The sequence below is a fragment of the Diadema antillarum genome, unplaced genomic scaffold (genome assembly GCF_040938485.1).
Source record: "Diadema antillarum isolate AM-2024a unplaced genomic scaffold, OU_Dant_1.0 scf00000008, whole genome shotgun sequence".
NCBI classification, from domain to species: domain Eukaryota; kingdom Metazoa; phylum Echinodermata; class Echinoidea; order Diadematoida; family Diadematidae; genus Diadema; species Diadema antillarum.
In genome coordinates, this window is record NW_027270897.1 from 261,198 (window position 1) to 276,800 (window position 15,603).

At 39.8% G+C, this 15,603-nt stretch overlaps 1 protein-coding gene across 1 annotated transcript in view; it reads left to right on the forward strand.

Annotated features, from left to right (window-relative positions):
- The window catches only part of LOC139718310 (LLGL scribble cell polarity complex component 2-like), a gene marked incomplete at its 5' end in the record, with an annotated part of 52,439 nt that overhangs the window by 18,210 nt on the left and 18,626 nt on the right, over nucleotides 1-15,603 (forward strand). The window contains 11 exons of the mRNA XM_071629793.1: nucleotides 5,002-5,053; nucleotides 6,362-6,519; nucleotides 7,222-7,294; nucleotides 8,616-8,763; nucleotides 9,937-10,161; nucleotides 10,425-10,577; nucleotides 11,629-12,078; nucleotides 12,428-12,560; nucleotides 13,686-13,802; nucleotides 14,518-14,681; nucleotides 15,162-15,267. Coding sequence (XP_071485894.1) covers nucleotides 5,002-5,053; nucleotides 6,362-6,519; nucleotides 7,222-7,294; nucleotides 8,616-8,763; nucleotides 9,937-10,161; nucleotides 10,425-10,577; nucleotides 11,629-12,078; nucleotides 12,428-12,560; nucleotides 13,686-13,802; nucleotides 14,518-14,681; nucleotides 15,162-15,267 — 1,779 coding nt within the window. The remainder of the gene's footprint in view (nucleotides 1-5,001; nucleotides 5,054-6,361; nucleotides 6,520-7,221; nucleotides 7,295-8,615; nucleotides 8,764-9,936; nucleotides 10,162-10,424; nucleotides 10,578-11,628; nucleotides 12,079-12,427; nucleotides 12,561-13,685; nucleotides 13,803-14,517; nucleotides 14,682-15,161; nucleotides 15,268-15,603) is intronic.

Below are 15,603 nucleotides of genomic sequence, written 5' to 3' on the forward strand. Positions count from 1 at the left end.
ACTAGCCATCCCCTTTAACTCAGTCTGCGGAGTGGTCTCATTTAATCAGGCCTATTTGTAGTTGGAAGGTGTATAAAGCATGCCTTTGCCACTTCTGTTTCTCAAACAATTTTACTGGTTGCAAGTTTTTTATCTCCCAATGGAAGTAGGCATCACTGACCAAACACTTTGAGGAATCATAAACATGGCAGAAAAGTTTCTTGTGGTGGGAGAAAATGCCCATCAAGTCTACACTTTTAACTCCGTTTATGCCATTGTGAGTTTTACTGAAATTTTAAAAGAGTCATGCAAGCGACAGGAAAGCTCGGAATGTTAAAGGACAAGTTCACCTTCATAAACATAAGGATTGAGAGAATGCAACAATATTAGTAGAACACATCAGTGAAAGTTTGAGGAAAATTGGACAATCGATGCAAAAGTTATGAATTTTTAAAATTTTTGTGTTGGAACCGCTGGATGAGGAGACTACTACAGCTTGTGAGTCATATGCGTACAACAGTATAAAGAAAATGTAAAAGAAAATTCAACATATTTTCATTTTTTTCGCATAATAAAAGAGCTCTTGACTTGCCTCTTTCTAAAGGCAGGGGGAATAATATTGCCCATAACATTTGTCGGTAACGAGTCAGGGGAATGTGTACTTTTTTCAAAAGATGGAATTTTGTGAAATTCTCTTTATATTTTCCTTATATTGTTGTACGCAAGTTATTCATACACTGCAGTAGTCTTCTCATCCAGCGGTTGCTGCACAAAAATTTTAAAAATTCATAACTTTTGAACGGATTGTCTGATTTTCCTCAAACTTTCAATGATGTGTTCTACTAATATTGCTACATTCTCTCAATCCTTATGTTTATAAAGGTGAACTTGTCCTTTAAATCCGCCCCTTGTAGTTTATAAAAAACAAACAAACAAACAAGAAGATAGAGTGTAGATTTCATATAGATCCACACCAAATGCGATATTTATTTGTAATGAAATGTATGAGCGTCTCGTGCCTCCATACGACAGCTCAGAATCTGTCTTGTAAGACCACAAGCTCACAGGTTTCATCACTTTTACCTCTTCCTTCTCTGTTGCTGTATTTTTTTGTTTTAATTCACATTTTTATGTTCATAGAGAATACAATTTCTTATGTCTCTCTCTGTGGCCAAATAAAAAGTGATAAATGAGAAGGATGATGGGATTTTGACGGTATGATTTAGGAGAAACGAATTACCGGAGACCGTCAGGGAGCTTGCTTTAAAAGGCATAAAACCAAAAACAAAAGGGCTCACTGTTCTCATTCTTTTATATGTCGTGTGCGCGAGACTGCACATTTTTCTGAGACGTGATACTGCTCTCATTCAACAGTGACAGATGGGGAGTGTTGCCGTGACCGGCAAAAATTCATTTTTCCCTTCCTCGACAATGTATCTTCTGCTCATTATGAATTCATAGAGACAGAAATTCAAAAGAGGGGAGGATTAAGAAAATGATGCAGCGAGGGAGAGAGTGAGCGCGAGAGTGAGCTGTACAACATTCATGGCTTACAACTGTGGTTGATAATTCATGGTGGAGCTAAAGAGAAAATGTCAAAACAAGCGATGGATAATGTGGCTTTCACCTGGAGGGGGGAACAAAAATCCCTCACCACGTTAATGTCGCTGTGGCGCATTCCTGACTAGAGAAAGAGCTAGAAAAGATATAAAGCTGGTGGTGTTAACACCCCAGCTTACCTTCCAGCAATCATAAATAATGATTACAGCTCTCCCCAAAGCCAGTGTTTTTTACAAACGTGGAGAATAGTAGAAGGGACTGCTATATCCTCCCACCAAACGTCAAATGGTGGGTTTCATAGACTAGTTAGTGTGAGTCTGTTTTATCCCCAGAGTGGTATGTGTAGCATTCAAAGTAACTCTCTATGTACATTCTTTGTATTGATTCTACATTGTGTAGTTTGTATAGAAACTAATGATAATGGTGATGATAATTTGGAAAGGCGAAGGCCAATGATAAGTAATGATGGTAACGATAATGATTAAAAAGGGTTAGAATATGATAGGAATAAAGACAAAGACTAACCAATAAAATAGGACACTGAGATAGATAGTGGTTTATTTCAGATTTTTTTTTAAAGCCACTAGCTGTTTCTGCATCACATACATTTTGTTTTGCCCTTGCCGTAATGCAAGCACAAAGTCACATTAGTCATTCACACATGAACCGATACCAGAGAACAGGCATACATCCACATTGACTCCACATTGCCTAGTTTGTATAAAAACTACTGATAATGGTCGTGATACGATTGCGAGAAATCCAATAGTACCCTCATAACTTGGAGGAAATACCCAGGCATTGTTGTGAGAAAAAAAAAGAAAAAGTAAAAAACCTTCGAGTAGGGGTCAAGTGTCGTGATGTGTAGACAGACCAAATACTGATAGATGTTTATCTTTTTGATACATAGCAGGATTGAGTGTTGTGCCGTGGATGTTTTGATAAATTGCCCTCCGCTCACAACCCACCAAGTCTTGTTGAGAGCATTTTGTTGCAGAAATTATAATCTGTATACATTATCAAATCGCCATCTTTCAATTTTAGCTTGCCTTGTAAAGTTTAGACAGATAGGATTGAACTGACTGAATTGAATGCATACAAAGTAAAAAAACAAAACAGAATGAGAAAAAAGATGTGCAAAATTACCCCAATTAAAAAAGGCCACCAAATTTCCTTCTTGGTAACCCGATCAGGCATCTAAAATTCAAAAAGAATTTTCATATTTCTTTTTTGTTTTAGGCCACTACATTTCTTTTTCAGACCACCAAAATTTCATATTCAAAGATTTTAGTGGCCCGAACAGGCCACCAGTGCTAAAAGTTTATAGTGTCAAGTCCTGCAATAGATATCACATTTTTGCTGATGTTCCTCCCAATATTAATTGTCTGCTAGATGTAATCATTCTTCCTTTTTCTTAAGAGAATTAGATAGGCATTTTTTTCTTCAAAAATAGTCTAGAATGTTTTCTTTTTCTGAATGTTAGCTAAGCAAATTTTGTTTCTTCATCAATATCTGCAAATATCTTTATTGAGTTTTATATAAACAATCTGTGTTTCTACAGATATATCTGATAATATTTTATTATTAGAATATTAGATAAACATGTTCTCGGCCTTCAGGAATAGCTGAAAATGTTTTCTCAGACTGGAGAAAACACTCATGGGCGTCTCCTCAGTGTCGAGCAAAGTGTACAGTGGAGGATGTTTGAAATGCAAAATTCCCTTGGCGGAATAACCTTAACATATTTTTTTTTTCATTACTGTCTGTGAGATTCCAGTTCCAGGTCACTAATCAAGTTATCAAACATGGTATGAACATTGAATGGTAATATGTGTAAACAGATGTTTTGAAATATTGCTGTCTGTTTAAGTGAATGGAACATTTTTAAAAGAAACTTCTATTGGTTGCCTGTAGTTTTTTTTTTTTGAAAGCATGCAAGTTCTTTATTTAGTTCCTCTGTTTTGATAAGCTATGCTTTTGGAATTGACCTTTCTTGTAACCTAAGAATGTAGCTATCTCCCTTTCCGCACACACTCACACACATATCACAACACTACCATCAACTGTCTTACAGTCCAAGGTTGTATCATCTCTGCAACAGCCGCTGGATCTCTTTGCTATGGTTTGAAAAGCATCAGCTTAGATTACAACCAGGCTGTCATTTGATAACATCAGCATATACAAATACATTTAAAATGTCATGCGTGACAAATGTCTTTCCTTGTTACCAGAAAACTTCCTGAGACTTGCCTAAGTTAGCAAGAGCCAGTGCATGCAAACTATCAATCATCATTCATCCTTAAATGCATTCATAATTTACTACACCATTGCAGTCAGTATGTGAAACTTACTTGTCCATCATTGATCGAAAAGCAAAGACACTATCCTACAGTGCCTCTGTACATAATGAATCAGACAATGTCACTTGGTCAGATAATTCAAGAGTCATCATAAGCTACTCCCTGCGGTAAATCACGTTTTATTTCCAGAAAAAGACAAACAATATAATTCTAGCCCGGTTCTCACTTTCATTCTGGTACAATGCGAAGAGCAAATTTCAGTTGTGAAGCTGATGTTACATATAGACGGTGGCAGTTAGGGGATGGGGAACATTCAGAATGTGTCGTTAAAAAATGGTTGGAAGTGCTAGAAAATTATTCAGGTGCCATATATGGTACAAACAGAGTTGGACTTACAACTGTACACATACTTGTAGCAGTAGGATACTGAAACAGCCTGCTTTATTCAGCTTGTAATTTAAGATTTCTATATACAGTGTACTATACATGTAGATTGTCCATGTATAGGCCCTTGTTGTTTACAAGTTGGTGTTTTATCATTTATGCATTATTTTATTTCACTTTTTTTTCCTCTTTTCATTTTACTCATGTTTGTAGTCTCATACACAAAATTATCTCTTTAATATCTTAGTGTCATTATGTATAATCTACAAGAATTGTATTCACAAGTCTGTTGAAATGTTATTTATATTCCATGTTTGTTTGCCCTCTCATACTCAGAGAAGGGTTCAAAAGAGTCAGTAAGATTCTACACCATTCTACAGATGCAAGAGCTGCATTTATTAGGATTTATTCCTTTGAAAGGGTTGTGATCACAAAAAGTCAAGCTCCAATTAGGTGTGAGGATCAGGTAATTTTTTTCTCTTCGAGCGTGAGATTTTCATCGATTGGCACGAGGAAAGCTACATGAAGTGTGCGTGAGCCTCATGCTCATTGTATGAGACTTGGCAGGCATGATGCCGTGCAGCAGTTAATTATGTAGGGCCAATCTAAAGTGCATTTGTTCCCATGGCTCCTTGTACGAGAGAGTGCTGGATAACGCTGTGCTGTAAAGAAGCTGTTTGAAATATTTGTCTCCCTCCATTGTTCTTTATTAGATTGTGTGAAGTTCTCTTTAACCCTTTCTATCTCTTATCTTTCTCTCTCTCTCTCACATCCACAGGTCCATTTCCATGCAAGGCCATTCCCAAGATTCTGTACCTGACCACAAAAAGGTGAGGTTGAATGATCTAGAGATGCTTGGTGTGAAAGTGGAATATCCTCTTGTGAATTCCACTTTCATGGCCTTGGCAAATGTAGGGGTTTTTCGTGGTGTTCACAAAACTCTTGATGTTGTTCTTTAAAGGGAAATCATGGCCAGTTGAGATTTAGTCTGATAAGAAAGAGTTCAATTTTATATAGCAAAACAATGAAAATTTAATCAAAATCAGATAAGAATTAAGGAAATTCTGAAAATGTGAGGTACTGCTAATCCTATTCATTCTCTTCAAAATAACTTTCAACTTGTTCAAAGTTTCCCTTAAAGCTGCCATCCAGTGTGGACTAAAGGGGAATTACAGTGTTCCATAAATTTTCATCGTGCAAAAAAGACATTGAGATAAACATTCACATACCTCATGAACCCATTCGTTGTTAACATTGGTTGTAGCTGACACTCCACTGGGTATTGAGTCATACCTTTGGCACCAGCAGAAGGTGATAACGCCAAGGGCATTATTTTAATACCCAACCATAGCATAAAGAGGGGGTTAAGACATGCCCAAGGGCATACATGAACATGACGCATACACACCCCATCATTTTGTTGTTGTTGTTGTTTTTTTGATTGGTGGATGCATGAATGAAAATCAGTGAGTGTGACAGAGCAGTCGCCAGGGGGGATGCCGACACCCTGATAGGGGGTGTGAAATTTACGCGCCTGATGGGAATCCAGGGAAAGTGCATTGAACTCTTTGAGTGTAACATCATCAATCACTCCATCTGCGGCATGACATGCTTGAAATTGTTCGTGCATCAGAGAGAAGAGGATGTTATGAGGGCAAGACAGTAAGAGGAGGGAGGATGATGCGGGAGAAGAGATTAAACCAAGAATGAAGGCTGAGATGGAATGAATCAGGGAAAACATTTATGCTGATAATGGTAGGATGGAGGGAAGGTTAGAAGAATTAGTGCATCAAAAGAGATGTGAAATTTTAATGTATATAGTAAATATTTAATGTATAACGTGTATATATTGTATGGCTTAGAAGAAAGTCAACAAAAGTTGATTGAAACTGAAATTGATTGAAGGAAGAATTTTGAAAAATGATGTGGTTGGTTGATGAAACAATATGATTTGAAATACCTATGCTAATGCCATCTTGGTATCACATGTTATGGATATCATCTTGATTCCAATTCGATTGTTTGATTTAATAAGCTGTCGTTTTAATGCACTGTAAGTATGCAAAGTCCAGCATGTCCCAGCAAAGAAGCCAAAAGTGGCATGCTTTCATAACCTCTCGTGACCTTTGCGCCCGCAGCGAGCCTTTCACTATCTTCTCCGGCGGCATGCCGCGGGCGAGCTACGGCGACCACCACGTCGTCACGGTCATCCAGGACAAGGGACAGCACGTCGTCTTCGACTTCACCTCCAAGGTCATCGACTTCTTCACCATGTCCGACGTGGACGATGAATACGGTGAGCTCCTGTTAACACTTTGTTTGCTTTGAGTGCTGATTGGCACAGAAAACCGTATAGTGCTTTACACACTGTCCAAAGTACCTGACACAGATAGGGTAATCGTCTGGCTCATAGGGTGGTGTGCAAAATTGCATGTATATCTGTTTTACTGTTAGAAGTTTATGTGATTGACTTGCACATTTGTGAGAGAGGGAAAATTAGTTTTCAGGCCCTCTGAAGAGGCTGTTGTTTTTTTTTTTGTGTGTAACTATCATGCGTGTTCTAAATGTGTCCGAATATTACTCATTCAACGACATCATGCAGAATTGTATTAGACCTTGATGAGGATGAGCATAAGGGCATTTTGTGTGAAAAAAACAAAAAACAAGATTTCCAAATTGTTCACACAATGAAAGTGAATCTGAATCTCAGTGATATCAGATGATAATCACGATGATGATGGTGATCATTATGTTGATGACCATGAATATGATGGTAATGATGATTGCTATCTGTATAATTTCTAGTAGTGGCATTATCATAATTATTACTAACTGCTGTACCTGGCAGAAGTTGAAAGCTTAATCCTCATCTCAACCAAAATTCTGCCATCCCTTTAACTCTCCTCTCTCCTTGCCCTCCTTCAGAATGATGAAGAGAATGCTTTGAAAATTATTAATTTCTTTATTTTTGCTCATTTTTCTTTGTCATGGATTGCAGAATTTGATGAGCCACACACACTGGCCGTACTGGTGGAGGAAGAAATCATCTTCATTGATCTGCAGACAAAGGGGTAGGTCTGGAAGAAAGACTAAGAACAGGAAAGATACTCTGAAAAAATATTCTTCTAAATGTAATCGAATCAAATCAAATTTAAGTTCCAGCATCACAAATTTGATGCACAATGTCATCATTGCACACGAAACATTTCCCCTGCTGTCCTGCACATAAATTGATTTGTGTTTCCCAGATAATTCTCCCCATTTTGTACTGTCATTGATTCGAGTGAGTACAGACAGAATAAGAACAAGAAGCTCATTTTGCGGCAGCCTTATTGTCATGGCTACTGTATATGCCATATATTTAGCGAGTCTGATTTTTTGCGAATCATACTTTCCAACATTCTATCGAGTGGTTAAATTCATGATTGTCGAATACAGCAGTGGACAAAGATATGTATGTGTGCAATTTACATTCATGTCAGCATCAGAGTTAATATATTCTTGTGTTATATAATTCACAGAATTCATAAAAATAAAAACCCTGCAAAATGTATGACAAATACAGTTTTTGTCAATGACTGTTTGGGGGAAATGTATCTAATTCACTTATACAGGCCGGCTCGGTGGTAGTGTTTTCCTTGTGACACTGAATATCACTGAAAAGAAGCCTTATGAGGTAGCCCTGGTAATAACAAACAAACCAAATAACTGCTGCGAAACTCCCTGTCGTATTATGCTAGAAGGCCGAGTGACAATTTGTTGGCGTTCCTAATGTGAGTGGAAAGGTTCTACATATGCCAAATTTTTCACGAGCATTAATACATCCTTGTTGACGTAGCGAGTGTTGAGATTCACGACCAAGAATCACTGAAGGAAAGACAACTAAATCTTGCTTCTTTTCAACATTATACTGTATAAGCTGGTATTTTCACGAGGGTTTAATTTTCGTGAATTTCACGAATCACAGTTGGATCGCGAATTTAACAACACGCGAAAATGTCTCAATGCGCCCTGTTAATAGTGCATTATTAACGTAAGCGTCAGCGTCAATTCGCGAAAACAACATCTCGCGAAAATGTCTATGGCCTCGCCATTCGCGAAAATATCTGTACGCGAATAATAAATAAATAACAGCGTATACAATAAGTTAAAGATTTCTCATCTTGGAGATGATATACATTGCATTATATTATTTGTTACAGGAGAGCAATATTGTGGCATGTTGTTAATCGTTCAATTGTGAAGAATAAACTTGCCGCGAAATATGTGATGTACGCAACGTTATGCTCATAAATGACATCACATGTAAACTGGACATCATGCTTGTTCATCTTTCATTGACTGATTCTCATTTTGTGTGTTTGTTTGTGGGGTTTTTTTCCCATCCCTCAGATGGCCCACGTTCCAACTGCCTTACCTCTCCTCCATCCATGCCTCCTACGTCACCTGCTCCAACTACTTTGCCAACGTGCCCTCCCACCTCTTGGAGAAGATACAGGAGGCTGGGGAGCAGCAGCAGCAGAACTCGGTCTCACAGCGGGTGAGTGTGGTAGTGCGGGGAGGGAGGGGGGAGGGGGGAGGGGAGGAATCCTTGGGTGTAGTGGGGAAGGGAGGAGGAGGAGGAGGGTTTGAGAATAATGAGAAGAGTGGGAAGGGGAGGAGTTGCTTGTCTCTGTGTAACAGCAGTGACTTTGGTGGGGCTGGGTTGGGTTGGGTGGATTGGGTGCATGTTTTGGTGTAATGAAGATTTTGAAATAGAAAATAGTGATGGCCATAATGAGGAGGAGAAAGCTGAATGGTGATTATCACAGTGATGATGATGGTGATGATGATGGTGGTGATGGTGGTGGTGATGGTGATTATGATGATGATGGTGATTGTCACAGTGGTGATGGCATGGAAGTGATGACAGGGATGCTGACATTGATGTGATGATGATTTTGGTAGTGATGAGGGTAAGGTTTATTCTTCAGGGTTTACTCAGTGATGAGGATGATGAAGATGATAACATGTGTTGATATATATGGCTGATCGGTTGATGATGGTAATGTTGGTAATGTTTATAACATCATTAGTTATGAATATTGAAAGTGCTGGTGGTGAAGATAATGATAATGAAGATGATGATGCTGGTGGCAATTTTGATGGTGATGATTGACTGGATAATGCTCCTTTTGATGTTGAGGGGCATAAACATGAAAAGATGATAAATCAGAAACAGAAGCGAAAAGCAATAATGGCAGTGGTATAGACATGGAACAAGTTGATTTTAATGTCAAATAAACTGTGAAGCTATTATATTGGTGGGACCATATCAAGAAATGCAAGTGATGAAATATCAAATATAATCGGGGATTGAATAATCAGTGTTAGGGAATCAATTCTACCTATTCGATCCCAAAGCAACGTAATATTTCCCCAGTCAGAATCATACATAGAATAGTGTGTCCAAGAATAAGACAAGAGCAGCAATCTGGTGTGTCTAAACTGTGAAATAAACTGCAATGGGTAACCCATTTCCTATGGCACCCCAAAGTCTCAATAGACTTTATACAGGATCCCTGTGAATAACCTAGGTAAAAGGGTTGATGAATTTCCATCTAGAGATTCTGCGTCATTCTATCCCGCAAGCACTTGTCACATTTTGCATTAGTCGAGTTTCTCAAAGATTACCGGTATCTTTAATGCCATTCTGCCCCTCACAACCATGTAGGACTTCCCCGTGACCGGTGGCAAGAACCTGGTGGAGACACCGGTGTACCATGACCTGCTCCTGACTGGCCACGAGGATGGCTCCATCCGCTTCTGGGACGCGTCCACCTCCTCGCTGCGATTCCTCTACCGCCTCAACGTCGCCCCCATCTTCACCAGCGACGGGGAGCAGAATGGCACGGTGGGCGCCGTCGAGGCAGAAGAGGAGTGGCCGCCATTCCGAAAGGTGAGAAGGAAATGTTGCTGTGCCCATGCTGGACGTAACTCTATGTGCTGTACTTGTGGGGGCCCTGTGTGTATGTGTGTATCGTCAATGAAAACTTGGAGGCATTTTTTTGTTGTATCCACTATTACTCTTTGTAATTCTTGTGTTTATATTCGAAAAAACGTTACCATGTGTGTGTGTCATATCTTACATCAGATTGAATGATCTCAACAAATGTTGCTGATGGTTTTGTTTTTGTGTCCCCCCCCCCCCCCCCTCTCCAGGTTGGGAACTTTGACCCCTTCAGCGATGACCCACGCCTCGGCATTCAGAAGATCGCCCTCTGCCCACAGAGTGGCACCCTGGTTGCCGCGGGAACCGCCGGTCAGCTGGTGGTGCTGAAGATTGGGGAGGAAGATGTGGAGAAGACAGTTGAGGTGAGAGAGGAGCAGATTTGAAGTCAATCTTAAAGGGATGGTATAGTATTTAGTTGAGGTGAGGATTCAGCTTTGAACTTTTTGTGAGGTACTTAGAAACCACTTCATATAAAATTTTATATAGCATACAACTCCAAGAGGAATGCAAAGTTTATTTGATAAAAATCAGTTTTGAAAGGGTGAGATATCCAAAAACAAAGTAAAACAAAGTGATTCTAATGAAAGGTGGGTCCCACCTTATATTTAAGATCGCTTTGTTTTGGATATCTCAGCCATTTCAAAACCAATTTTCGTCAGATAAACTTTGAATTCCTCTTAGAATTATATGCTATTTCATATTTCATAAGAGGTTTCTCATTATCTCAAAAAAATCATCATCAAAAAATGTTGAAAACTTGAAGCCTTATCTCACCGAAAATGTACCACCCCTTTAAGTGAATCCCTTTACGAGCACTGTCACTAGCTGTACCCACATGCATATTACCTGGTGTTGCATTTAATAAATTCTGTAGAATAACGGGGGAAAAAAATGCAGGATTTCATTTTACTACCATTCCATTTTCTCATTTGCTCACAAATGTTCTCGTCCTTGTTAGTCAAAACATGGTGAAGCAGTTGGCTTAATGTACTACAGTTTTCATCATGGAGTATGAGTGAAATAGTATGCTTTACTGTATATCCTGTAAACAAGTATTGCATGAGAAGAAACTTATCCCTGTATCCTCAGAAGACTTGCAGCAATTTGTAATTCACATTTCAAAACAAATTTCATTTCATTCATTGTTTCTGCAGGGTACAAATAATGAAATCACCTGAGAAAACAAGGCTTGATTCATCATTCATTGTTGTGTAGTATACATATGAAAGAATGTATAGAATTATTGTGACAGAATACAGAGAAATACAAAGAAAATCAAATGAGAAATAAGTTTGACCATGAGATGCTGTATAACGATTGGACTTTGTCAATACAGCCTTATAGTAATTTCAAACAAATACTGCAAAAAATTAAGAGATGTTCTTTTTCTTCCGTTTGAAATGAAATGCACAGACTGTGGTCGTAAATATTGTCGGCTCTGATGACAAGTTTGTGTGGAAGGGCCACGATGCCCTCTCCGTGCGCGACGATGCGGTCAAGTACGCCAAAGGGTTCCAACCCGACTTTGTGGTGCAGGCCCAGCCCCCGGCGGCCATCACTGCCCTGGCGCTCCAGTCCACCTGGGGCGTGGCGGCCTTTGGCACCGGTCACGGTTTCGCCCTGGTGGACATCACGCTGCGGCGCCTCATCCACCAGCACTGCACCCTCAACCCCGAAGATCTGTCGGTCAGCGGCGAGCAGATGTCGCGGCGCAAGTCCCTCACCAAGTCTCTGCGGGCGTCGCTTCGGCGGGTGCGCCAGAAGCGTGGCACCGCCAAGCCCCGCGCCAAGCACCGACGCGCCCAGGATGGTGGCGGCAAAGTGATTGAGGGAAGTGACAACACACCCACCACACCCGAAAAGGTGAGAATAGAAACCACCATGAGGTATCTCTGTCCATTGTTGAAAGCACAGAGGGACCCAGTTTTCTCGATATGCATTTGTGTTGCCTCTTTATAGAAATACAGTGTACCTCTTCACAAACTCTGATGTATTTTGATCATATGCAGGACAAAGAACATACTCTCTGTCGAATGTTTAGGTGGAAATTTGGAAAGCTTTGCAAAAAGAGATTCCCATTTAAAAAAGGTTTTTCTTTATCAAGATTGACTGCGAAATCTTTTACTCTTGTGTGGACTGTGTGATGAATGACAACACTCCTCTTTAACTTTTTTGTTTTGTTCTGTTTGTTTTATCTGCATTTGTTTCACAGGAGAGGACAGATCACAAGCAGGACTTTGACGCTGACTTGGTGCCAGTGGAGAGGAAGATCGAGGCGCGGTCAGAGGACCCCAAAGTCAGCATGGTGCGATACGTCTACTTTGCCAACACGTTCGTCAGGGACGGTAAGTCCTCTCCTGCTGTGCCAACATTATCCACATCTGCAGGCATTACTCGCCATTTTCAGTCTGACTCCCAGCACATTCCCTACTTGCCAATATATTAATGGCTCCTGACCTCCCGTGCATTGACCACATCCCGGAGTTCTGGCAAGTGTATCGAAAGCAAAATATTTGATGTGCTATTTGAAAGGAAATTGACTGGCTCTTGTAAAAGGTACTTCTTGCATTAACACCAAGCATTTTGCAAATCATTTTCTTATATTGATTTGTAATACACCGTGGTAATGCTTTCACTGTCCCTGTCCGATCCTAACATACAACAAGCCTTATACGTGATATCTCAACTAAAAAAAAATTAATGAATAAAAAAATGTGTCAAGGTGAAGATGTTTGGGATATGCAATCCTTTTTGCCGTGCCAAACTCACCAAAAATTTTTCTCATGTATATGACTTTTGTGTGGTAGGAAGGAGTAACCCTCATAGGTCACATGGTGTCTTTTTTACAACCAGAGAGAGAAATCCACTGCTGTCAATTCAAGACTCTCCCTGATAGTTTGATCAACTATAGGCGACCACCACTATAACAAAGTCCTTGGGACCAGCAGTTTTCCTTTGTTACATCCAAAATTCCGTCAGAGCTAAACAAATTAAGTATATAAAGATATGTAGATTGTTTTTAGTAATTTCAGGACCTGAATTTTCACGTAGTTATAACAAAATTTCAGAATAACCGTGCCTGTTATAATGGAAGTGCTTTGTATCAATACCATTTAAGTGGAAATCTGTTTATTTGTGTGGATCTGGTTTTCAGTTTTACTGGATTTTGATGCGCAGGAAAAAAAAAGGGAAAAAAGATAAAGAAGGAATTCTGTAAAACCAGAAGTGTTCGCATGCATTTTAATTTCGCAGATTTTGTGAGAGTCAAGATTCTCAAAATTAGAATGCATACAAAACTTCTTGTCTGCACTTTATGCATTAAATGCCATTGGTAATTTGCAAAAATTTTGTGCCGTGAAAAAGGCCATAGGCTCTAATTTGCAACAATTTCATGCCACGAAAATATCTTGCTATACAGTAGATCTTTTCATCTTCTCTCTGTGTGTGACTTGTCTGTCATCCTGATACAGCTCATACAGCCACGCCGTCTGTGTGGGTCGGAACAAACGCTGGCATCATTTACATCTTCTCGCTAAGCGTTCCCACGGGGGAGAACAGAGAGCAAGGGCACGTGGTGGCAGAGATCAGTAAGTCTTGCTTTTTGAGAACTCCTCTGAGAAGATACTATATTTACGAATTTTTGATGTCGAAAAATCTTACCCCTCAACTGCATCTGCAGTAATATAGCAGTATGTCAGTTTGTGCCACATACTGTGCCTCGGGATCAAACTTCTGGAAGAGCAAAACTTTCACATAAGTAAGTTTTTATGGTTAGCCAATCTTAGCAAATTTCATTTTTTATGAATTATTTTAAAGGTGAGAGTATTTTTAAGTCATAGCTCTATCTCCAAAAATGTTTGCATGGCATTACTTTTGAGTTGTTAGTGGAGCATGAAATTCACAAAGAAAAAAGATTTAACACTTCAAAATATCTTTATGTCTACATTATGGCACTACCCTACTGAAAAGCAGACACATGCCCAGACAAGTTCATAGTCTTGAAATATATAACAATAGTATGGTACCGTACCATGCAGTGCAATTTGGTATGGTAGGACACGATGATGATGATACAGTGTGATACAATGCAGTCCAATGCAAGATAAGTTAGTGAACAATAAAAGCTTAAAACACTTCCACCCAAGAAAAGCAAGTGTTCATTGTTCTAATTCATGTTTGAGTTGGGAGTTGTACAATTGGAAATTTTCTGTTCTTTGCAGAGGAAACATATATTACAGAACTGACTCTTTCTAATTGCATCTGTGTGTGTGTGTGTGTGTGTGTGTGTGTGCGCACAACCAGGCAAAGAAATCAAACTCAAGCACGGTGCTCCCATCTGCTCCCTGGTGGTCGTCGACAGCGACAACAACCCGCTGCCAGACCCCATCGATGTCCAGAATGAGTGCGCCAAGCCCCCCAACATGACGGGCCACAACCTCATCGTCTGCTCGGAAGAGCAATTTAAGGTCTGTGCAATGCGAGTCTGAAAGGTTTAGACTATTTCTTTCAGTTTCTAAAAATGCTTGCTCTACCCTCATTTGCAACCTTTTAGAAACTTATTTCTTACATTTATTTTCTTGCTGATTGATTTTTCATTATTTTCAATATCACCACCACCATTACCACCACCATCACCATAATCATCAACATCACCACCACCTTCACCATCACCATCATCATCATCACCAAAATCGTCACCACCATTGTCTTTACCATCTCTGTCACATGATCATCACCAACACCATCACCATCATCATCACCATCATCATCACCATTACCATCAACACCATCGCCACCACCATCACCACCACTACCACCACCACCACCACCACCACCACCACCACCACCAGTACTATCACCATTACCATAACCACCACCACCACCACCACCACCACTATCACCATCATTATCATTATTGATTATTATATTTCTTTTGTCTATGCCAGGTGTTTGCTTTACCCAGCCTGAAGCCAAGGTACAAGACCAAGCTGACAGCACTAGACGGCTCCAAGGTTCGCAAAGTGGCCTTCACCAACTACAGGAGCAGAACCAGTGAGTGAAGAAAGCATATCATGAGAGGGACTTTCCCTGTCATAATTACCTTATCCTATCTCTTTATTTAGGGGGATGGTAGAGGGATAAAGGGGTGCGATTCTCAGGAAATTAGAGATTGAAAATTGCTTCAGATTGCACACATTTGACCTTCCCATTCAGTCATTTTAATGGCTCGTGTTTTAAGTCCTTTTAACATACAATACTGTTCCTATTCATGTAACTTTCGATGCAGTTGTTGTTGGCATGGCATTTGTGTTTTCTAAGGCAAAGGTGTGAGTGAAGAGTCTATAGTCTCACATTGTAATCTGGCCATATTTCGTCAGTCTTGAAGAC